Source organism: Gymnogyps californianus, chromosome 27, assembly GCF_018139145.2.
Source record: "Gymnogyps californianus isolate 813 chromosome 27, ASM1813914v2, whole genome shotgun sequence".
NCBI lineage: Eukaryota > Metazoa > Chordata > Aves > Accipitriformes > Cathartidae > Gymnogyps > Gymnogyps californianus.
This window is the reverse complement of record NC_059497.1, coordinates 6850494-6876227: the sequence shown is the minus strand read 5'-3', so window position 1 is coordinate 6876227 and position 25734 is coordinate 6850494. Positions and strand designations below refer to the sequence as shown.

General features: G+C 41.0%; 1 protein-coding gene across 1 annotated transcript in view; it reads left to right on the top strand.

Annotated features, from left to right (window-relative positions):
* Positions 1-25734, top strand: part of LZTR1 (leucine zipper like transcription regulator 1) — a 38636-nt gene that overhangs the window by 4893 nt on the left and 8009 nt on the right. The window contains exons 7-14 of the mRNA XM_050911369.1: positions 142-199; positions 793-932; positions 1924-2125; positions 19064-19174; positions 19976-20068; positions 21024-21119; positions 22076-22259; positions 24093-24262. Coding sequence (XP_050767326.1) covers positions 142-199; positions 793-932; positions 1924-2125; positions 19064-19174; positions 19976-20068; positions 21024-21119; positions 22076-22259; positions 24093-24262 — 1054 coding nt within the window. The remainder of the gene's footprint in view (positions 1-141; positions 200-792; positions 933-1923; positions 2126-19063; positions 19175-19975; positions 20069-21023; positions 21120-22075; positions 22260-24092; positions 24263-25734) is intronic.

The window sequence follows — 25734 nt, the reverse complement described above, 5'->3', positions numbered from 1 at the left end:
TGCCAGTGGAAGTAGGAAATTCTTCCTGTGCAGGAGAAGGAATGCTGATAAAATAGGATCTCGGTCCTTTCAACTCCATGAGCTAAAAATTACTGAAAATAAACTGTTTCAAATCAAGTATTTTTTTCTGTTAAAACATAGGTTAAATGATATGTGGACAATTGGCCTACAGGATAGAGAGCTAACATGCTGGGAAGAGGTAAGAAGCTTTAATTTCCACTAACAGAGAATTTTTTGTTTGTTTGTTTTCATACACAATTATTTAAAATTTTCTATGCTGGACTGCACTGCTCTCTGTTCAGAATGTATTTGTCACACAGGTGAAAAGAAACAGTTCAAATCTGATTTTGTTGGTGTATTTGGAAAACCAAGCGTATATGAAAGTGTGATTTTTAGTTTGTGAATCTGTGAACTGGATCTAGACTGCCCATGGTCGCTTTGCTATGCCCCCGATAAAAGGAACTGCATTTCCCACTTTAACCACTGCCACAGACTGGGAGCTTTGCTGGTGGGCTGTCAAGATCAGAGTCCTGATCCTTACAGTATCAGGGGCTTTAGAAATGTGGCCTCCCATCCTTTTTATCCGTGGTAAAATTAGTCTGTGCAGACATGTAAGCACAGCATTAGTTGATTACCTGTAGCCAGATTTATAGGGACTTGGTTGTCTGCACACATTGCTGCCATGTGGTCTGTCTGTCTGCTGGTGTACTGCATGGTCCTGCAGCATACTCAACGTGTGTAGTTGTGCACTACAATAATACAGTTTTAATTTTGAACTTCGTTATCTTTCAGATTGAACAGAGTGGTGAAATTCCTCCTTCATGCTGTAATTTTCCCGTGGCTGTTTGCAAAGACAAGATGTTTGTTTTCTCTGGCCAGAGTGGAGCAAAGATTACCAATAATCTCTTTCAGTTTGAATTCAAGGAAAAGATGTAAGTGTAGCCAGTTGAGTCGCGCAAAATCCACATAATCCTTGACTGCTTGAGTTGAGAAATGCACGTACTTAAGGGTACTGAGGAAGAATACTGCCTCTCGTGATGAGGAAGGGTAGATAAGATAAAATATGGACTGTTTTAATAAGACTTTGTTGTTTGCCACGTGCATCAGACAGGTCTTTTTCAGCAGATGAACAGAAAGTTTAGTAGATTCACTTTAAACAATAAGCGTGAATCTTAGTGTATTCAGAATGGGATGCCAAATACTACCTTCCTAAAAGTTGTTATATGAATATCTGATTAAAACCAGACAGAGGTCCTGTGAAATACCAGTTCATACTGATATCACTGGGAAATGTAAAATGCGTAGTATTTTTTCAAATCTTGAGTATTCATTGTGAGATGTTTGGTGTGACTTGCTCAGAGTGTTGACCATTGCTCTGAAAATGTGGCCCATCTGATGGGATAGAAATGCCAAAAAGTGGGAATACAGATGCACTGGTCTGTTCTGGCAACCTGGTTGGTCTGGTTACTGGCTGAAGTGGAACCACAACTGAAACAACACCTCACGGCCTCCAGACCTCGGCTGAAATCATGCTTTCGTAGTGTATAAGCGATGCCTTATCAAAATGGGATACGGTATCAGAATGGTGCCCTTTACTTAGAAGGGTTAGCTGTTAAAATGTGTGATAATAGATCACCAATCCCTTCCCGAGCTGTGGCCTTTGAGCTGCTGGAGTTTACATAAATACATCTGGGCTGTGGAACCATGTTGCCTTTATCACATTTTCAGTTAGAAGTTTAGCAACATGGAGCTGACGTAGGTCTCTGAGAATTCTGCAGGATTAGTTGTTGTCTGTGCTCATGCAGGTTCAATAACTACTGTAACAGAGCTCCTCTTCTTTATTCTTACAATCTGAGAGTTAGAAAACTTACTTTGCAGGAAAGAATTGTAAGAAAATATACTGTTTCATGTTTAATGTCTCAGTTGGACACGAATTCCTACCGAGCACTTACTTCGAGGCTCCCCTCCTCCTCCACAGCGAAGATATGGCCACACAATGGTTGCATTCGACCGGCATCTCTACGTGTTTGGTGGTGCTGCAGATAACACGCTGCCCAATGAGCTTCACTGCTACGACGTGGACTCACAGACCTGGGAAGTTATCCAGCCCAGCCCAGACAGTGAGGTAAAATGTTCAGCTCTTGTTTTTTCCTTTTATGCTCCATCTTTTTTTGACCCGTTTTTGCTTTCATTGACATTGGACATTAACTTTTAGTTAAATAGTAGTAGCTCCTTCCCACCAATGGTTAAGCAGCTGAAATATTGTGGGCAACAGTCTTTAAACATAAGTCAGTGTTGACACATTTAAAACTTTGCTTAGTACTGTTTAAAGAAATACCATAAAAGACTTGTAATTCGAGTTATGAGTCAGTCATTATCTGACAAAGATTAGTAATGAATTCACTGTGTGGACCAGTGGTTGTGTGGTTGGCTGTGTGATGCTCTTGAAGCAGAATTCAAAACTAGACAAGGTTTTGATTGTTTCACTGTAATAATGCCCGTGTGCGTAAAATCTTATAAATTCTGTAATTATACAGAATAGCGTTTCCCTTTTAGGTCAAGTGTAAAGTGTTTGCTTATAAAGGTATGACTGTAAAATAATAATAGAGATCATAGGGAGAAATGACTTTTTTGAATATATTTGTGTTAATAAGATATATAAATTAAAAAATGTAGGTTCTTTACATGAACAGAAAAAGGCAGTAGACCACTGAGGGCCAAGTAAACACCTGAAATGAGAAAATATTAAAAAAGAAAGATGATGAACATGGTAATATGTTTCTTTTGGGCTAATCATTAACAATGCAGTGATTGTGTGATACAATGTCAATTTTTTTTCATAGCACACTCATAGAAACCATCTCTGGGATAACCTGGTATTTCAAGTTGAAGTGCTGAGGGTTTGCATGGTTTCAGTACACATTTCAGTTCACATTTCAGTAAATGTGGTTTCGGTGGCATTTCATTCCCAGAATGCACAAAAAAGTAGGTTTCTTGAAGCCTGTGTATTTCCTGGATTTAGAATGGATACATTGGCTGTATTTGTTCATTTTAATAGATTTTACCTTAAGCCATGTTAAAATACTTCAACTGATTTAATTGTAGGTTTAGAGTGTGTTAGCTGATCTGCGGAGAAGAAATACTTGATGTTTGTGTGCTGTATAGAGAACTGCAGAGATAAAGGTTATACCTTAGAGATGTGTATTACATGAATTAGGATCAAATGCAGATTTACTAATTTCGCCAGAATTGGTATGACAGAGGTGCTCCCATCCTTGACTGTTGCACTGTATTTTAGTTTGTTTGCAAAGACATGTAACTCAGCATTTGATGAATAGGAAAATACCACTTACACACTGCTGCTAAATTAACAATGCATGTGGGCCTCATTTTGAAAAATTATTTGATCAAAGTATTTCATGGTAGCCTATTTTATGCTTTACAAAGCTGATTTATTTTCACATGAAATTAATAAAACTGCATCTCCAACTTTTTAAAGATACAGTTGCCTTCAGGAATGTAGATCCCGTTCTGTTCCTACCAATGTTACCATTTGACACTTAAGGCTTCCTCAGTCATTGGTTCTTCATGATATGATTACTTACTGCTTTCAAGAGCAAAACTGCTCCTGACAGTGCTGTAAAACAGCATTATTACCTGACTTATCATTACTTATACATTATTACCTGACTTATGCCCTGCTAAATTTAATTTCATATTTCAGAGCTCTTTTCTTGGGCTGTCTGTAATCCCAGGCAGGTGTCTGTCTCTAAGTTGCACATATTGTATTTTGATGTTTCTTTCACAGTTACGGCATCTGAAGACTAATTTCGTAGAAATGGGAAGTGAGATTGAAGCACTGTTGAAACACGTGATAGTAAATTTTCTTAAAAGACTGATTAACTGCAGAATCTGAGAGACTTTTGGCATTTTAGTAAGTTTTAAATGATTTTGTGTCTTCTGGAGTGATTACTAGATCATTTCTCAGAATTGCTTTCCTGAAGTTTCTATGAGCTTTTGGCAAAGACTTTTAGCAGTGGCAATGAATCTCTAATACCATACGATTCCCAGGACGCTCTGAACTTGAAATTTCCTTTCTTATTGTCGTGGTTTAACCCCAGCCAGCAACTCAGCACCACGCAGCCGCTTCCCCCTCCCCCCTTCCAGTGGGATGGGGAGGAGGAAAAAAAAAAGGTAGAACTCGTGGGTTGAGATAAGAACAGTTTAATAACTAAAGTAAAATAAAATATACTACTAACTAATAATAATAATATTATAATATTTGTAATGAAGAGAAATATAACAAAAAAAAAGAGAAATAATACCCAAGAAAAGACAAGTGATGCACAATGTAATTGCTCACCACCCACTGACCGATGCCCCAGCAGCGATCTGCCCCTCCCGGCCAACTCCCCCCTGTTTATATACTGGGCATGACATTCTATGGTATGGAATATCCCTTTGGCTAGTTGGGGTCAGCTGTCCTGGCCATGCTCCCTCCCAGCTCCTTGCACACCTGCTTGCTGGCAGAGCATGGGACACTGAAAAATCCTTAACTTAGGATAAGCGCTACTGAGCAACAACTAAACCATCAGCGTGTTATCAACATTATTCTCACACTGAATCCAAAACACAGCACTGTACCAGCTACTAAGAAGAAAATTAACTCTATCCCAGCTGAAACCAGGACACTTACCCGTATCTGTGAACAAAATTATTCACATTAAGTTGAAACAAAGTAGAAGACAATGAGTGCAATGCTGTCTCAGCACTTGAAGGATTCTACTTGTGTGTGAAGTGATGGTGACCTCTGTTACCGTGCAGCAGAATAATCTCTCTTGGCTTTTGATAGAGTTGGGATTTTTTCCTATTTTCTAATGGATGGATTGTATAGCATATGTTTTTCTTGTATTTTTCTGTATTATGTTATATGATCTTAGAAATGCTGCATTAGATCTTTGCTTAACAGCACTATGGCTAGGTTAACTTTCATACTTATCATCATGTGATGAATTTCCTTAATTCTTTCTTCTTTTGGACATTTAGCATTGAGTGGGTAAAGCCTCCAGAGTCCAAAATAAGAAGGCTTGGTGCTGATTTAGCTATTAATTCAGTAGTGATTTTTACAGTGCTTTGCAAAAGAGATTTCTTATCCTCATGCTGAAGGAGAGTGACTGCTGCCATTCCAGTTTTTCTCATTCTCTGAACTAAGACTAAGCCAGCCCTGAGAAGCTTTTCAGAGCGATCCAGGTAGTGATTTGGTCTTTTCAGACCTATGCATGCCAGTAATAGAAATAGGCTGCCAGGTGGAAGTAGTATTTGCCCCTGCTACCCTGTTATGGGCAACGTGGAAGGTGACAAGTCACATGAGACTGAAGAATCTTGAGGTTTTTACCTGGAGAAAGTGGCACAATTTGAGCATTAATAACAGCGGTGCAGAGTGAGTTCCAGGAAGGTCATAGAAACAGTTCTTGAGGACAGGCAGCAATCAAGTATCAGGCGCTGTAGGTGCACTGAGACAGTCTTGTGTTTTCTGCATTTTGGGTAAACGGGTAGAACAAAAACTGGAAAGGAGTCTGGCGATGGACCTGTTCTAGTTCTCTGCCCAGGTCTCTCAAAATTGTTGACAGTGCCTCGCTGTGGCATGGAGGATGGGAAAACGGCTTAGTAAGTAGAAGAGGGGAAACTAAAGTGGAACAGGTCGGTACTTCAAAAATAAACCAGGAACTCCTATTTTATGCTTTTAGGGTGCCTCCAAAATGAATATCAAGACATGCTTTCTGAACTGCACAGTTGCAATCCATAGCTCCTCATACCTTTGTCTTGATGCTATAATATATGTACATATATATTTTACAGAGCACACAGAGCTATTCTCCATCTTTACTGTTAGATGATCTTCACAGTTGGGTTTCTACTTTTCTAAGGCAGCCAGAGGAATATCACGTCTGAGTCCATGCCTGCCTGCATAACACTGCCAAAGCTTCCTGAGGTGCTGGGTTTCCTTTATACAGGGCTATCAGAGGATTTAAAAAATAATTTAAATAGATTTTTTTATTGGCCTCGGGTTTTCCTATTGAACTCAAAATATACTTGGCTTTCTGAAGAAGGTTGGAACAGCATGAAAAATCAGCAGACAATAAGAGGGAAAATGCCCCATCTTGCACAGTTGCTTCCCAGCAGACAGACAGACAGAGACAGACACAGGCGTGCACGCAGCAGTCATGGTTTGTGCTGCAGCAGAGGAGCGTATTGCAGGGAATGGCAGAGGAGCTCGAGGTCTGGGAGGGGTGCACATCCATTTGTGGACACAGTCCCGCAGAATCAAAAGTGGTGTTTGGAAACAGCCACTGCCTCGTGGAGGACAAGGTGTCATAGGAAGAGGAAGAAACTTCTCCTTCCTCGCAATGCTTAAAGGAGGTCAGTGCGTGGGATAGTTAAACTGTCTGTGGATCGCTCCCCTGTTACCAGGCGAATTACCATCGTCTCCCCAGTGACTGCCGGTACTAGCGAGCAGTCTGTCTTTCCTGAAGTTAAAAGAGAAACCTCTAAAACTTGGCCTGTGAAACATTTTAGTCTCACAATTAGGCCTTTCAAAGCCAAGAGCAAGAAAAATTTCTGACTTTCAAAGCTCTTTATTTTTCTTTTAATAAGCAAAAAGGGAGATTAATGTGTTGGTAACCTTCTCTGGCTTACTTTGAGGCACAGTTCTGGAGTTTTTCAGATGGATTACAGTGACATGGTTTGTGGGCAGCTAAGAAAGATTAACAGGACTTACTCATCCTACTGTGGATGAGTCTGCCACAGTCTCCCTGTGCAGAGATCAGTTACACCCACTGAGGTATCTTCAGGCAAAAGAAACATGTTGTTATGTGAACAAAACCCTGAATTCCTGCAATGAGGCCCCTAACAAGATCTGCCTTCAGATGTGGTGAGTGTAGTTGTCAGGGTATCATGTTCTGCTAGGAGAGAGAAAATTTAGCATTTCACAGTCCAAAGAGAAGACCGATACTTTTTATGTTTATAAATCATATGTAGTGTTCAGACTTGCATCCTTTTTAGAAAATATTTTTTAAAAATTTAGGATCTTCATACCAGTGACCTTTTCACATTTCTGCTCAGTAAGCTGGAGAGAGACATCTTGAAAATGTTAGTATTTATAAAAACCTGGTTATCAGAGTTACTGTAGTTAAGATTGTTGCACAGCTCGATTTCTGTTTGTCAAGTCTACTTTCATATCCTTTCTGAGGGATGTTTATTACATGCTTTTACAGAATTCTCCCAGAGAAAGCAAAATGCAGGCTTATGTGGATGATAGGCAGAAGGAATATATTTCTGTAGCTCACTCACCAGTAAGAAATTAGAACAATACAGTATTAACGTGACTCACATTAAAAGGGTATAAAGTTGGATAACTGAAAGATACGAAATATGGTTTTGAATGAGGAGTTACTCTGTTTAGGTCCTTTAGGGACTGGTTCTTGTTGCATTGCTATAAACTTTTGTCAACGACCTTGAAAGAAAACAGAAAATCACAGCTTTCCCCTAATATTTACTAATTGTCCAGATTTCTGCCAATTAATGCTTAAAATAACAGTCCACTCAGAGTGATTTGGATTTCTTCTTAAGGTGGGCACAAACAATACATATTTCAGTATGTATGTAAAGCAATACATCTAAGAACAGGGCGTGTGGTCTATGCTTAAGAGTTTCCCTTACAGTGTCCTTGGAAACAATGACTTAAAAACTTTAGTCATTGTGGGTAGCCGAGACAAGCTCCCTGTAATGTAAAATGGCTGGAAGTGCTGATGATATTCGTGGCTTCAGAAGCTGACATACGGTAGTATCATTTAGTAACATAAATACATTACCCTCGTGTTTATTAGATAGATCTTCCAGTATAATATCTCACCATGTTGTGTTCACAAATCAAGGAGGTTATTCGGAGAAGTCTGAAAATGATTGAAGACTGGGAAACACAGTGACCAGCTGTGAAGCGTAGTCTCTTTTAGGTAAGGTTTAGGAAATTAATTCTTCACTGTCTTAGCTGGGGAACAGACGCTTTTTAATCTATTGGTAAAAGGTAGATCAAGATCCAGTGGCTTAAAGTTGAAACTAGAAATATTCAGACTAAAAAAGAAAAGGAAATAAAAGTTTACAAATTGGAAAGAATGAGGGTAATGATTCATTGGAACATTTTATGAGAGCTTTTTGGTAGATTCTTCACTACCTCTCAACCAGGATTTGATATTTTCTAAAAAGAAAGTTTTCCTAAAAGAAAGGCTCCGTTTCAGTAATACTTCAAGGAAGTCTTGTAGGTTGTTTATGCAGGAAGTCAGATTAAGATCCCAAAAGTACTATTATGGTAATTTGATTTTTGAATACACACCACGGTGCCAAAAAGACACAAATGGTTGGTCACTTGATTTTTGTCATCTGTTGTTAGATTTCAGTATACGATCTTTTGAGACATGTTCATTGGATTTGGCAATATTTGCTCTTTAAACTGTGCCTAATCCTCTCTGATGAATTATACATTAACACTGCTTTTTAAATTTGCAACTGATATATTAAAATGATTTTAAAGGAAAGAGCGTTTACTATTATTACAGCTGTAAATAAGTTACAGATTGTCTCATATTCTGACCTTTGCAGTTAGAACAGCTTGTGTTTGAATGTCATTGTTAAAGAATTAACCTCCCTCTTCCCATGCTGTATTCTCCAGTGAATGCAAATGGAAAAATCTCATCTTCAGTGTAGAGCAGAATATCAAATGATGCCCACTGTCCCATCCCCTATTACTTACCATAACCAGAACTGCAAAATCTCTAGAAGAGCTGATATCACAATGAGCTTTTGTTATTTATGACTTTGCTTTTGTATCTAGTGATTTATCCTGTTGTAGGTTTCTTCATCATGGTCTTCAATTTTCTATCCTCTGCCACGATCCATGACAATCCCTCTTCTGTATTAACTGCTTCATATGAGGAAGTGGCACTTACTGAGGTGATCCTCCGCTTTACACCATTGTTAAGCTATAATAGGTGAATTATTCTGGCAATGTAGTTATGACGATCTCAGTAAATACACTGCAGACAAAATATTTTTGACTTGCTAAGAGTAGTACGGTGTTGAAGATTTCATGAGAAGTTTTGAGAAGTCTCTACCACTGGAAGTCTTTAAGAACAGGCTAGATGAACCTCTCTCAGGAATGAAATAGGTATTGTTGACCCTGGTTGGGGCAGAGGAATGGAAATAGCCTTTGATGAGGTCCTTTCCAGGTATCTGTGGCAGATTTTTAATTCCCTGTTTTCTTGTATGGTACAATCAGGAAAATAAGAGGGGAAAAGGAAAGGCTAAATTTCCATCTTAGACGTAAATTAAATTTCCATCGTAGCAAGAGCTAAGCTGGGCTTCCAGACCTGGAGTGTGTTAAAGAGCAGGAGGAAGTCCCAGAATCACAAAACCAGGTAGGTTGGAAGGGACCTCCAGAGGTTTCAAGTCTAAACTCATGCTCAAAGCAGGTGTCTAGTTAGGGCAGGTTGCTCAGGACCTTGTCCAGTCCATTTCTGTGTATCTCTGTCGTGGTTTAAGCCCAGCTAGCAGCTAAGCACCACGCAGCTGCTCGCTCGCTCCTCCCCACCTCCCAGTGGGATGGGGAGGAGAATCGGGAAAGAAGGTAAAACTCATGGGTTGAGATAAGAACAGTTTAATAGCTAAAGTAAAATAAAATATAATGCTAACAATAATAATAATAAAATATAGTAATAATAATTGTAATGAAAAAGAATATAACAAAACAAAAAGGGAAAAAAAGAAATAAAACCCAAGGAAAAAAAACCAGTGATGCACAATGCAATTGCTCACCACCCGCTGACCGATGCCCCAGCAGCGATCCGCCCTCCCAGCCAACTCCCCCCAGTTTATATACTGGGCGTGACGTTCCATGGTATGGAATATCCCTTTGGCTAGTTGGGGTCAGCTGTCCTGGCCATGCTCCCTCCCAGCTTCTTGCACACCTGCTTGCTGGCAGAGTATGGGAAACTGAAAAGTCCTTAGCTTAAGATAAGCGCTACTTAGCAAGAACTAAAACCTCCGTGTGTTATCAACAACATTCTCACACTGAATCCAAAACACAGCACTGTACCAGCTGCTAAGAAGAAAATTAACTCTATCCCAGCCGAAACCAGGACAATCTCTTAAGAACAGAGATCGAACAGCCTCTCCTGGCTTCTATTCCAGTGTTTGTCCACTATCATGATAAAAGACATCTTCCTCTCATATTGAGAAAGAATTTCCCATGCTCTAACTTGTGTCTGTTGCCTCCTGTCTTTCCACTGAGCGGCTCTCAGAAGAGTGGCTCTGTCTTCTCTGCACTCCTCCTGTAGGTAGTTGCAGACAGTAAGGTATCATCTCCTTTGCCTTTTCTTCTCTCGTGCATCATGTGCTCCAGCCCTGATCATCTTGGTAGCCCTCCACTGGACTTGTTCATGTAGGTCAATGCCTTTCTTGTACTGGGGAGCCCAAAACTGGGCAGAGTACTTAAATGAGGTCTTACAAATACTGAACAGAGGAGGAAAAATCCCTTCCCTCAACCTGTTCAGCTTGTTGTCCACCAGAACTCCCAGTTTTTTTTTCTACAGAAAACCATTTTCTAGACAGCCAGTCCTCAGCCTGTATCGTTGCAAGGAATTACTCTGTCGCAGGGCCAGGACTTGGCAGAACTTCATGAGGTGCCCACCAGCCCATTTTTCCAGCCTAGGTGAGTCCTTTTGAATAACAGCCTCCAGCGTTTCAACCGCTCCAGACAATTTGGTATCAACCACAGACTTGCTGAGAACACGGTGCCCTCCTTAATCTGTGAAGCCATTCAGCATTTTGTAGGAGATGATCAGGTTAGTCAGGAAAAATTTGCCCTTGGTAAATCCTTGCTGACTGTTCCCAGTCACCCCCTCCATGTGCTGGAAGTTGATTCCAGGAGGATTTGCTCCGTAACCTTCTCAGGACGGAGGTGCGGTTGACTGGCCTAGGGTTAGCTGGATGCTCCTCCTTACAGGTGAAAGACGCCTTTGCCCAAGCTATGTTCCTAGGTTCATATCATGCCAGATTTTTAAAAGTAATAGGTGCTTCATGGATTATAAACAGCACTTTGTTTACTCTCAGGTACCTACAGCCATAAGCTAGGATAGGTGAGTCCGTTGCCATAATCTGAAAGGAATTATGCTAAGGAAAGGCATAATAAAGCCCTTCAGCATTTGCCTTCTCCTCTTTGTTCATTTGCAGAGCTGTCTGTCTTGAAGTTTGCTCTAAAATGAGTCTGTTCCAATTTTGTCTGAAAAGCATATAGATTTTCTGCACCCAGCATGTGAAAACATTTAAATCCTTAAACCTCCTTGAACTTAACAAATATCCAAAGCTCTGTCTGCCCATCTGTTTGAGAGTTTTATGCTGTTGCCTGATATGCTAGTGTAGACGCATCTCTTGAGTATAAACAGCTACCAGTAGTGACAGCTCATTTGGACCCGTTGTAGCTTATGGTTTTCTTCCAGTTTCAGAAGAAAAATAGATTTTTTTTTTAATTTTTTTTTTGTTTACCTTTTAGTTCATGTTGGTTCACCAGGTTTGTTTGTTGATGGCTTTAGGTCTTTTTATTTCATTTTGGCTTAGAGTTTTTAGTGGTATTGGAGCATAGAGGGACTCATCAATGTTCCTGGATTGTGAAAGATATCTGAGTGCATCTTTACTGGCTTTGGAGTTCAGTGCAACAATCAGCTTCCTTAATACCTGCTCATTCATGTATGAGTGTGAGGAGAGTTAAAATTTACACAATTATAAATTTATTCTGTAAATATAAGAAGGCTTCTGAGAAGCTGAGATAATGAGAAAGAAGGTCCTTGAAACAACTGCAGTGGATTTGATTTTAGCTGTTTCCTAGTATTGCACATAGTGTTGAAATTTCAGTCTGAAAAAGCACTGAAAACATGTTAGAAATGCTTTGAGAAATGAATAAGGGAGAGAAGATAAGCACTGAAAACAGCACAAGTAGTCACAGCCTGCAATAATAGTATAGCTAATACGTTCTTCACAGCCAAGAGAATGAATCTCACTGCAAGAAAGTTACATCTTTGTCACTGACCCAGATCTCTTGACAGAGGTACAGAAGAGTTGCATCTGGACCATGAACAGGGCCAGCTAAAGCTTGGCTTGGTGCATGGCTCTCCAGCAGAGCAGCGGCGGCTGTGTTAGCTCTGTGCTTGTTGCCTGTCGTCACGCCGTGGTGTAACCTATCAGCTCTAGAAAAGGTTTTACTTCATCTTCTTCCAAATGTGTTAGTCAGCTTTGACATGAAGTACAGGTTGTCACTTTGTGGTGATCCATCTGCCCTGTTTTTGCATCAAACCAAAATGTGGGAAGTCTGTCTTAGACTGTGGGAATAGCTGACAGATACTGCCTCTCTGCCATCTTTGTTCATGATCTGCATTCTTCCTACATGCAGTAAACAAAACTCAGCTTCTCGTGAAGAACCATGGGAGGAAGAGGGCAGACAAAAAGCAATTAGTGCATAAGATTTTAATTGCTGTGTACCTCTGTCATTGCAAAAAACGTAAGAAAACTACACGACTAATTTGTTAAATTGTTCAGTCACAGTGATAGGCTCCAAACAAGACTGCGGTGCTTTCTCTGGACTGATTCTGAATGTTCTGGATACATGGGCATGATCTTTTGGAGCTTCGGCCGCAGGGGAACTCCTGCTCCATGTCCAGTCTCTCATGCCTCCCATCTATACTTTTACACACTGTTGTTTTTAAATCTTGTAACCAGGTGTCCTATCCAGAAGTGGCTGAGAGAGTATCTGCCCCAGAAGAAGTTCCCTCCTTGCCCTTGGAAGAACGTGGTTTAAAAAAATCTCGAGATGTATTTGGTTTAGATTTCGGCATAACAACAGTTAAACAACCACCTACAGCAGACTCAGAGGTAAATAAAGAAACACTTGGAAGTGAAAAAGACTTCAAAAATGCAAATTAAATTTATTCCAGGAGAGAGACATAAATTCCAGCCTTGGGTATGCTTTTTTTCCTCCACTCCTTTTTTCTCTCCTTGAAATTTATCTTGAGCTATTTCAGCTTAAACTGTAATCTGAGAACCATTTAAGCCTTGACTCTGCACATGCAAGTTCTAAATTGCATATAGAAAACTAGTATTGACCCCTGAGTGGAAACTATTCATTTGATTTAATTTTACTTTTACATTGATTCAACTTAATTTATTAAGGACTTCAAGTGAAGCTGAATGTATTCCTGGTGAGGCCAAAATTTAAATCAATGAGTTTATGTAGGGGTTTGCACAGGTTTAACTAAGTTTATTTTAAAGTGTGTGGAATCAGCCCCAGAGATGATGCTCAGGGCTGTAATCTCAACTATTTGAATGATTGCTAGGCGCTCTAGCACAGGAAGAAGCAACACTAATGCACAGCTTTGTAAGTCAAATCAGAACCCTGATGACCATCACAGGACAAACTTAATTTGTGCTGTCTAGACAGGATACGGAGTGAGTTTGAGCACAAGAAATGCAAAAAAAAAAAAAAAGTCTGAAATACTTGAGTTTTGAAAATGATGACTTGAATCATGCCGGCAGTGTGGAAGGGTATTCTGAAAGGGAAGCAAAGGTGACTGATGAGATCTGCTTTTGAAAGCACAGATTCCAGCTTGAAAAGAGCCTCACATTGCAAATCTCGTTAACCTTAAATAGAGAAAACACTTCAACAGATGAAACAGGGCAGTGTATCTCAGAGAGGGGTGCCAGCCCCAATCATCAGAGGTGTCAGAATTGATTCTAAAATTCTTTTTGTCAGGCACTGCTAATAAAGCAAGGAGATCACGTTAATTGAGAGATAAGTATAGGATCTAGAGCTGACAAATACATTCAGACTGGCAGTGCACCTTAGTCTGTGATTTTTAGCATTCTTGTATGCACTGGGAGTGAGAAGGACAACAGCCCTTTGGATTCACACACGATCATCTGGAGTTGTGCCAGCAGAAACTCTTACTGAAATTACAGTTATTGCAAACCAAAATTATAGTTTTGTACAGATTATCTCACCTGCCAGACTCAAGTTATGTTTGCACAGTGCTGGTTTTAGGTAGCAGTTGTTATTATATTGGGAGGACTTTACCGGTAGGTATACTGGTATACCTTTATTGTTAAGCATACCTAACACAGGCCTGGCTCTATGGTGTAATGGCTCTGTTTATCACTATAATCCTGAGTGCAGTTCTCACCCTGTTATCTGGAATATTTATACTAAGGTACATCACGGCAGGGTTGCCATCGTCTGAAGAGAAGTGAAGGCATGGGAGGAAGCGTCTGGTGGACAACAGGACTGGGAAAGCTCTTGCTCTCCACTTGTGCAAACAGCCCATCTCGGCTACCTCTACACAAACACATGTGGCTTAGGAGACAGGAGGACTTAGAAGGTCGTGCACGGTTGCAGAGCTATGACCATGTTGGACATGGTGAGATAGCTCACACGACCAGAAAGACAGGCTGGGGAGGTGAGGAGAAGTGATTGTGCTCCGTGTGAAGGAGTGCCTGGACCTTTGCCTTTGGATGGGTGTTAAGCCATTTGGGAGCTAATGGGTAAGGATCAAAGGATAGACCAACATGGATGACATTGGAAAGATTTAGGTTCAAGTGAAACAATAAGCAGCAGGAAGAGAGTGCTGACTTTTAACAATTTAGGACATGGCCAAGTCTAAACGCAGTTTCATGGGACTGCGAAGGGACAGTGGTCTTACTACCGGCAGGACTTTGTCACTTGACAGGGTGAAACACTGGGAGAAAAGAAGGCGAGAGGACATCACAGGAAGACTGTCCAAAAAAACCCCTGACAGATTCATAGCATAAAGTGTATGTTAGTTACTTGGCAGCTCTTAAGCAGAAATCTGCACTTCTCCGTATCAGATTCAGAGCCCTAGCAGCCAGACTTAGAATGCAGAAAGTACCAGAAAAACCTTAGAATTTTACCCAGAGCAGGCAGCTGATATCTGAAAGATATCCTGCAGACTGTGCACGTGCTGTTAGTCTGCTGTAGTCTGTCTTTATGTTATCAGAAATTTAATACAATTTCTTTGAGCCTCTGTGCCAACTAAAATGAGGATGACCAACACATTCCTATTTCACAAGCAGGATGTGGGACAGTTGATTAGACTGTGCTTGTAAAAGACGGAAATTAGGGTAAGTGTGTTCTGTTGCAAAACGAAGGCTTAGTTTCACATTCGCCCTATGCTGACTTTGTTTCTCTGAGAGCAAGCAGTTCCTAACTGTAACCTTGGCTTATAGTATTGTGAGCAGGGAGTCACTCACCATATATTTGGGTGATAGATTTGTTGTCTAAGGCAGTTCTAATAAACTGCAACTAGTAATAATCCTTTACTTGTGCAGATGGATGGAGTACAAATATGTGGACCATCAGGAGAATCCATAGGAAAGCTATAAGAGCAATCAGCAAACGTGACCCCATTGAAAAGCTGAAAGAGCTGGAGATGCCTAGTGAAGGGAAGATAAGAGGTGAAGCATACGTTTTGAAATACAGGAACAGTTACTGCGGAAAGGAGGGAAAGAAGCTCTTTTCTGTGTTTCTGCTGGGTAGGACAAGAGTTAATGTGATTAATGCTTAAATTGCAGCAAGGAAGGAATAGCTTGAACAGGAAGAAACATGGTGCACCTTTTTCTACCTACACAATTATTTGTAGTAGAGTGATTGTGTGTTGAAAATTGGGGTTTCTGTACTCTCTCTCGGGCTCTGACAGGGGATTGTGATCCAGTGGCTGCAACCCTGTAATGCTTGATACTGGCCTTTCAGGTCTTAGACGGGTTTGCTCTATTATAGACAGTGATTCTTGTCCCATCTTTGCATGAACTGACCTTCTTGGGGTTTTATCAAATCAGATTTGGCCGTGTGCACTAATACAAGCAATGAGACTTTGCTCAGTAGTGAGCAAGACACGGATATATAAATATCTGCATAAAAGAAGCTCAGATTCGTTTCTTCTGGTAGGTTATAAGCCACCTGAATTATCTCAGCCTTAGGCAGGACAAACCGCATGGTTTCACCAGCACGTGTTCTGTGAAATACAGGTCCGTGGACGGTGAGCAGAGCGATGACTGTTCTCTCTGGTGTTTAAAATAAGACCACGTAACTCCAACCCTCCAGTGCTGGACTGCTGAATTTGGCTTGCAGGGCATAGTTTTGTGTGAATAGTTTTTGTGAATTTGCTTGTGGACTCTTTTCCTCCACAGAATCCCATGCTGGGAGGATTTCTGACCATCCTGGCTAGCAAAATAGATATTATTTCATATCTGTTCCTTATAAACTCTACCTAGGTTGAGTGTATTCAGCAGCTGGATTTGGCAGCTTGGGAGGTCTCCCAACAAAAAATTCAAGATAGGGCAGGCTTTTGGTGTCTGGTATTGGTGGATGAGGAACGTGGAGCCCAGCGTGTCTCTCCAGCTGTTTATGCTCCTAAGCTCTATTAACCTTTTTGCCCTGAATATTTTCTTCTTGAGGACCCAGCTGCCCTGGTTTGCACTGGGCCAAAGCTTTTCTCTGGGCAAAGCCTTGGTCCTGGGAGCGCAGAGCGTTGTTCTCCTTGAAGGTGGCATCGGTATCTCACCGCGTGGCAGGGTTGCCATCACCATGTGAGAATTTGTGCTGGCTTGAATTCTGCTATTCTGATTCAGCAAAACAAATACCCTGAAACCCTCAGCTGCACAATGTTTTGATGAACTGTATATGGCCTTCCTTTTTCTGGGCTATCCTTTCATATTTTACATTTCTCTTACTACTCGCTTTAAAAATGCGGTATGTGTACTTAAAAAGTAGAGTTGTTTGATTGCTTAATTTATAAGTGGCAAAGTTCTGGTTCCTTGACCACTCCAGTACCAACCATTACAAATTAAAAATCCTTGTTACAACATTCCTTACACATCGTTTGAGTTAAATAAAATGTGACTAGCAAGTATAGTGTTACTTGGTTAAATATTCAGATGATTCATATTTCCTTTCTGGAACCAATTGTTAAAATGCTGTAAGTTTTTTTGATTGAAAAAGAGGTGGTTGTTAAATACAATGGCTGCTTTTTAAAAGCAAATACTAGAGAATATTGAGAATTTTTTCAATTAAAAACAAAGCTAAAGTATTATTTCTTTAAAAAAAAAAAAGACAGGGAAAATGACCTGAATTAGGTATAAACCAGGTGGCCTGCATTTGATCTCTGGCAGAATAGGGGTTCTTTTTGTTGTTTTTGGTTGGAGAGTTAGTTGTAAGAGAGATATTATAATACAGCTAATATTAGCCTGTCTAGTTGTGTGGAAATACGTCTTGGCAAGCAAACTTCATATTTTGGGATGAGATTGGAGGTCCAGTTGATAAAGATCACTGATGTATTTTTAAACTGCTATAATATGTTTGATTTTTTCAGTCAGTACATCTTAATTTATGAGATTACTACTAAGAATTAATAGAGGCCATATAAAATAGATTATACTTGACAGCAATCTCATCCTCTTTTGGAGAGGTATCGAACGGGCCCAGCAGGAATGTACTAATAGATCAATATTATTCCATAATCTTCCAGTCACAGTATTGATTAGCACCAACTTTAAAGTTTCTTTGATAAAGTATCCATGAAGTGTGCTGGAGACAGAAGGTATCTTGTTTATCCAGAGGAATCTAGATGGCTTGTTAAGCTGGCGCAGGCAAAGGTGCATTTTAAGGTGACCAAATCTGTGGTTTGTACATCTGAGGAAAAAAAAAAACCAGGTCCTAGTTACTGCATGGGGGATTGTATCCTTAAAAGCTGTAGTTTGAAGAAAAGAAAAAGTCATGGAAAGTCTGGTGAGTAAGAAGCTAAATGAGACCGTTGTGTGATGCTGTGGTAAAAGGGATAAGCCGGTGGTAATGAAAAATGCCAGTCAGCATAGTTTCCTGGAAAATATGTCTCTCCAGATAAACATAATCTTGTTTCATGTCTGAGTTTACTTGAGTGGTGTCTATAAATATGTACAAGAAGAGATTTCTTATACCAGAGGGCTTTTTATTTCATAGGCAAAGATTTAATGAGATTTGCTGCCTGATCAAACTAGGAAAAAAAAAGTTGTTACTCTCACCACTTGAAGACTTTATGTGAGATATCTCAGTGAGATGTGCTAATTTGCTCAGATACCTTTTGTGTAACCTCAGAAGAAACGGGTAAAAATGATGTGTTCTGTCCCGTGCAGGAGGGTCGTGGTGGCTTTGACTTGCAGTGACTCCTTCCCGCTTCAAAAATCATCTGATTTTGCAATTCCAAGGTGAACTGTGTGTTGCGTGGAATGGTGCGATCCCTCAGTCCTATAAATAGCTGGGGCTTCGTGCAGTGTGGGGTGGCTTTATTTTCTGTGGACCTGGCATGATGGAGAAAGGAGACTTGACTCCGTGGTGCCAGCTCTGTAAAGGTCTCCAACTTTGGGCTTCTGTGCAGAATCTGGCATTGCTGGAGGGGCTCCTTAGCCAGATGGTTCAGCCCCAGCAAGCTGTGGGGAAGGCGTGCATTTACAAGCCTGGAGTTCAATATCCTGCCGAGATAGATGATCATTTACCTTTCAAGTTCCTGACAATATTTGGAATAAGCTCTGAGTTTGCATAGTGATCACATTTGCAGAATCTGTTTATTTCTGGAAGTGCATTTTATTTTTCTATGTGAAACTTAGCGCTGAGTCTGAGTTTGGTAAATGGTATATTTTGTAACTATCATGATATGTAGAGCTCTGCGTATGTACCATTCTGAGTAGAAGGTGCAATGAATAGGTGTTTTTAAATGTGACTGGAAAGTATGTTCTAGATACACTAGGAAACAATCCTAAAATATAATAAATGTCAATCTTAGGATGCAGGCATTTGTGTCACTTCAGACTACATTGATTTTCCCTTCTCACTGTTGATCTGTTGCACGTCCTTTTTCTTGAGAGAAAAAAAAAGGCTTTTATTTATTTCCTCACCTATTTTGTCCTTTTCTTTCCCTAGTTACCCAGTGGGAGACTCTTCCACGCTGCAGCTGTTATCTCAGATGCTATGTACATCTTTGGTGGCACAGTGGACAATAACATTAGAAGTGGAGAAATGTACAGGTTCCAGGTAAGTCACTGATAAACATACTCAAACATCCACACCAATTCTGTGTGAATCCTTCTGGCCCTGTCTCTGGACGTGGCAGAGTTTCTGGTTTGGCTCGCCGTGAGCTTGACAGCTTTTGTTTCGCATCCTTCCTGCAGGCCACCTTTGCATTTCAGATTCAGCTGCAAAATAATGTGTATCTTTAAAATATTTTGAGAAATGTTACGTGGACACACATTTTGGTAAGGCCAAGCTCTCCAGTGCTTTCTAAAGTCCTAATGGAGATCATGACAACTTATTTTGACAAATTATTGAAAAGTGTATCGACAGAATTTGCCAGGATGTTTAACTGGAAATTGACTGTTCCTCTTCATGTACTGTCATGCTCAGGGTTCCTGGGTCAGAGCATTTTGTATTGAAGTTTTATCTTCATGCAGCACGCCCACCCCCCCAGTAACTATGGGAATTTTAAATTTCAAGATACTCACACCAGGTCAAATCCCCCCCACACTCAAGTTTATTTTTATTGCCTGGGACCCTCAGACAAGTCCTGAGAGCAAGTGAGACTCCTAGCCACCAAATCCTGAAATCTGGAAGTTGTGATGAGACACAATCCTTCCATGTTACCCTGTGTTATCTTGCATTACCCTCACCACAGAGGAAACCCCTGCATGTGTTTGGTTTGCTTGTTATTTTCTACTTTATATACTACATTGAGGACGAGTTAATAAGAAAATCCAGTGATGGTATATGTAACTACAGTGCTTTTGGATATAGCCATTTGAAATGAATTCTGTCTTCTGTGGGGTTTTATTTTTTTAGTTTTCTTGTTACCCTAAATGCACTCTACATGAAGATTATGGAAGGCTGTGGGAAAACAGGCAATTCAGTGACTTGGAGTTTGTTTTGGGAGAGGTGAGTAGAATTTATTGAAGAGGTGCCAGCGGGGGCGTTACTGCGTGCGTAGCATGTTTGCTGGGAAAAAGCAAATTGTACAGTGATTGTGCCAGAAACCCTGGGAATGAAGTTTTAAGAGCAGTGTCACTGGTGAAAATGAAGTCTGTCTGGTTAAGTAAGTTACGCTAATCCAGATAAATTTCTAAAGCTGAAGGAGAAGGAACTTTTAAACCGAGAAGATCTGTGGATCACTGAGACATAACCCAAATTTATCAGAGCATATTATATATAGTTGCAATATGAAAATGATACTAACGACCTCTGTACTCCGAGGTCCCAACTGTCTCCTGGAAAGAGCAGGTCAGTGGTTTGCAGATCTGTGTGTCATTTCAAGAGCCATTTTTAATTACTGAAATAAAATAGAATGAGAAAAAGCAGCACAGGGGAATGATTCTCTAGTAATGAAAACAATTATAAAATTTTAAAAAGAACGTGTTTTTTGAAGAAAAAACATGAGAAATTTGAACTTACCTGCATTCCTTTTGCAAAAAAAAAAAAGTTATGAAACACTTTGCAGAGATCAGATAACACATCCTCAACAACAGATGAAGTAGATTATGAAGAACAATAGCAAAGAAACATACTGTTGTTTTGAAAAGGGAAAATTAAACCGAAAATCAAATGCAACAATAAGAAGCAATATCTGTGACACTGAACATACGCAACAGCTTCTACTCAGTGAACGTAACAAAGACTCCTTCCAAATGGTGTTTGCCATTAGTCTTTAGGGAAAATAGGTGTTGAATTTCATGTGTATGTGCAGAGCAGATGCAAGGTTGCCTTTGATTTTAACTTAAACTAAATGTATAGTAACCTGGAGTTCAGCCCAGGTTTCTACGACTTCTGCCACCTGCCACCACCGTCTGATTTGGGAATAAAAGTTTAATATGCATTCTTCCTTTGCCTTTGACAGAAGGAAGAACGAGTCCGAGGGCATACCGCAATTGTTACAGCTCGCTGCAAGTGGCTGAAAAAGAAAATCATACAGGCAAGGGAGAGGTTGAAACAGGTGATTATTTTAGAAACGTAATCTTGTGGCAAGGTAATGCTTATTCTGCCCAATTTTGGAAATAAGGTTGTCAGGAAAAAAATAGTGTCTGCTGAGACAGATGCAGGACCAGAGCAGCATCTGATGCTAAGGTGCTCTTGAGCAAGTAAAATAAAGAGGATAATTAGTATTAACATAGGCTACTGGATGTATATCAGATGAGGCGAGGAGCATAACATGGAGGAGCCAAAGTTAATCCAGTTATCTGGATTTGGCGGTATGGTTCTTGGGAGCTTTCATAGCTGTCTAAGTTCTAATCTTGTGGAATACCCCTGGGGAGGTATGCGTACCCCTCCCTCTGGGGAGGGTAAAAGCTGCATATCATCAGGGATGGCCTGCAAGATTAGACAGATTAGAGGGAAGGCAGTGTTAAGGTTTTGAGGCTGGCTCTGTTCCCTTTACCTTAGTATTTCCTGACTTTTTCCAGAGTTGAAGGTCTGGTGACTCTGGTTCATTGTCTATTAATTTTAACTACTTAGAGCTTTTCAGCAGCAAACATTTTAGTGCTCTTGAGGAAGTGGTAGCACACAACCTGCAGTAAGACATAGGGATGCCTCATTGCCCCTTAGTTAATTGCTTTGCCACCCCACAGCCCTCCATCTTCACTGGAAAAGGCTGTAGGGAAAGGCTGTCAAAGTGAAACTTGAAAGTAGCAGCGTGGCTTAAAATACTTCTGTGCAGCACTTTGAGCTCTGACTTTGCAAGGCAGGGGTCTCTGGAACCTGCTCCTACATCTTCCTTCTCCAAGGAGAGATGCTGTTCGTGCTGCGTGCAGAAATGTGAGCTCAGGGGAATTCATTCCTCCCTTTTTCTGAGGTCTTGCTTTTGAGCTTTATCCAGGAGGTCACATCTGTTCTGATCCATGTTTGTCACAGGATATGGAACAGTAAGTTTGAGTGTTTTTTCTGTCTCATTAGAAATCAAAGCAAGATATTGAAGACGAGGGACATGCGACATGTCAGAAGGATGGGATTGGTGGAAATGTCAAGTTGTGCCGCCTGCAGCCGCTGCTGGAAGTGCCCATCCGAGAGGCTGAGGCGCAACCCTTCGAGGTGCTCATGCAGTTTCTGTATACGGATAAAATAAAATACCCTCGCAAAGGTAAGACGGCAGGATAAAAAAAATACTAGCAACTGGGGAGCAAACATTTATTTTGATACAGAGTAGGATCGAGCATTTGCAGATGATCAGTCCTGCTCTGAGTGCTTAATTACTTACCTGAGATTAAAAAAAAGGCAGATTTCTATCAAAGCATACTAACAGTGCTTTGTTTTTTCCTAATTCTTTTCAAACATCAAGGAAAAGCTGGTACTTGATCATTCCAAAAGGTGTAAAAAACAAACAAACAAACAAAAATTTCATGGTATTTTGAACGTTACAGCAGCCTGCCTGGAAGGACCGTGTATCTTGGGTTGGCTTACTTCTGTTTTTCTGGTAGTGTTTTGATCCGTTGCAAACTGAGCCCACACAGAAAGGCAGAGCAAGCCACTATTTATCATCTCTTCAAAATGCCAATCCAAAGGAATGCCTCAAGAAAGGAAAAATCCATTTGATGCATTCATTGAAGATCCCTGAGTCAAAAACACTTGCAGGCTGGGAGGTAATAGCCAGAGATCTCTCGGCTCCCACACAGCCAGTCTAACTCATGGCCGTGTTTGAGTGATGAGGTCTGTTGGGCTGTGGGGGTCAGACTGGATACCCAGGGGAAACTCCAGCTGGTGGGGCTGGGGAAGCTGTAGCCACGTGGCACAGTCAGGTAAAGTGAGGTACGTCTATCCTAACACTGAAAGCTTTGCTTCAGGTTCAGTCCAGGATCTTTCCTTTCTATAAAAGGTAATTCTCAGGAAAATAATGATTTGTATGCAGTTGTCCCAAGGCTTTCCCTGCGAGGTGGCCTGTCTGAGAGCAAGCCTAATTAATGGGGACGAGGGAGCCTTCTCATTGGTGTCTGCTGACATTGCCAGATCCCACTCTCAGCCGGTTCACTGATCCTCAGCATGCTCGCTTCAGGACAGGATCAGACCAAGGAAAGGGTTGTCATACTGAGCTCTTGCCTTTGTTACAGGCTTCCCAGGCAGCCTGCTATCCTTCCCCCAGCCCATCAAACGTTCTCCCTGATGCTTACCTTTCTGCTGGGATCTTCCAATGGCCCTGTCCTGACCATTTGTATTCCTAGTTGCCCCTCTCCGTTCAGAGAGCAGCACCTTGGGGATCCATCCAGAGGCTGAGCTAATAGAATTGGGCATGCTTATCAAATGGGATTTTCCGATTAGACACAGGGAAGGCACGTGACACGGCAGAAGGCTTTTCTCTATCAAAAAGTAGTTACAGCAGATGGCCAGAGATCTCCTGTGAGGAAAGCAAAGGCTGTGGAGGATTATTCCTTGAGTTGGTGTCCCAGTAGCCCCATTGCAGTGGCCTATGAGGGTCCCCACTGCCCCTCTCTTACTTCAGCCCTCTCTTCTAGACCAGCCTCATATCTGTACACACACAAGCACAGAGTGCCTTCATAAGGGTCTGTCAAAATCAGGGAGCTGATTGCTAATACTGCATAAAACCCAAGGACTTCAGCAGAGCTCTTAGCAGCTGAACACTTTGGAAAATCGGGCTGCTAGCTTTGGAGCTTGTCAGTGTTTTTAGAGACTTCACTTTCTTTTGAGGGTTTTAAAAAACTGTGATCCAGATTGTCACAAAATCTTTGTCCAAAAAATCTTTTGGGGTGGCTGTTTCATCCCTCAATTTTGAAACTCCTGTTTAGTATCAATTCAGATTTTGTCTAACCAGCAATGGAATTTTTTTCTCCATAAAAATACTCCAGTCGCTGCCCGTTCTACCATTCTGAATGCTCAGGTTGATGTAGAAAGAAATACTTTGAGAAAGGTTCCTCTTTTTGTTCTGTGAGCTCTCCAGCATTTTTATCTCTTGTAATTTCAGGTCATGTGCAGGATGTGTTACTTATTATGGATGTATACAAACTAGCCTTAAACTTCAAGCTCTCTCGACTGGAACAGCTCTGCCTTCAATATATTGAAGCATCCGTAGACCTGCAGAATGTGCTCATTGTGTGTGAAAATGCTAACAAACTTCAGCTGGATCAGCTAAAGGTAATCACATTTTGCTTACAAGGTAACTGATAAGAAATTTAAAAAAATAAAATCTATGAAATTAATGTTTTGCAAAAGCTATCAGCTTTTGCAAATTCAGTTCTTTCCTATAATTATAGTTGCTTGAGTATATGTTAGTGTGGATTGTCCTGCAGTTGCTCGTGAATATTATGTAGGTTTTTTTCACTAAGCGTTTGATATTTTTGCATAACTGCCCTGTAGGATGTAAAGGGCAGAGTGACTTTGGCTCTTCATCAATTCACTCTCACTGCAGCAAGATGGAACCAGTGCATTTTCTGGTCCCACTGTCATATACAGAGACTGCAAACAGGTTCTTTCACCTGGTCTGATGAAAAAACTAAATTCTGTTCTCATGCCTTTGATCTGAAAAACACTACTGAAAAAGCAAAATGTGTGTGATTCTCCGTCTCTGTGTAGTGGGTCAAGGGCTTTTAGGCATTTGCTGGAAGTCATGGTAGAGTCGATACACCCAGGCTTCAGACTGTGGTTTGCTGCGATGGTCTGGTTCCCACCAACAGTGGCCAGAGCCGATTCTGCTTAAAGCTGCAGAGAAGCTCCTCCAGCCAAGTCCAAGAGTCAGTGCAAGATTGTGCAATGCCTATTTGAGCAGCCTGTGCACGTCATATCACAGCCATGTAGCTGACGGTTGCAAGCAGAGTGAGGCTAGAGAAACCAGTATGCGCCAGCACTTCCTCAGGCACTCTTTATGCACTGGATTTGGGCAAAGGAAAGGCATCCAGGAGGACAGCAGCAGAGTCAGCAGCAAGTATGTAAACGCTGGCACAGCCTTTGGTGCATAGGACCGTGATGCCATTAACTGCCCAGAAGCTCAAGCATCTCAGCATTGGTGGATCTAGTGCCAATAATTTTGGATCAGCCAGCTACCTCCCCCTGCCTTAGCTACCAGCAGGGTGACAGGGGCTCTTCCACACAACGCCATTCGGTCAGGATCACCTTGAGTTGGCATCCTGTCTTCTCAAGTGCACGTTAGTCCTCGTGGGTAGGTGCCATCTGCAGAAGGCTGCTCTTTCTGGCATCCTAGTCGTTGTTTAAAACATTTTACAGATGGGTCCTCGACAGATCCCTTGGGATCCCAGGTGAAATAACTTGGCAGAAAATGGACAGTAGTAATTATGCTTTGGGTGAATTTTGTACTCACCTTATGGTGAGCTGGTATAGATTACATTTTTTGCTTATTAAAGTGTCCTGAGGTTCACACTGGCAAATGAAGTGCCATTTTTTTTATGTCTTTAACTGTTTATCGTTAGGTCTGGTTCATTTGTCACCTTTCCGCCACATTGATTTTTCTAGCAAGTTTGTCATACAAGAACCCACAAGAGCTCCTTCAGACTGTTTGCAACCTTTACAGAAAAGGTTAAGGCAAAATCCACACAAGGAAATCCTGCAAACTATTTGTACCCTTAATGGATAGTGTTAGGAGTTAAGATCTC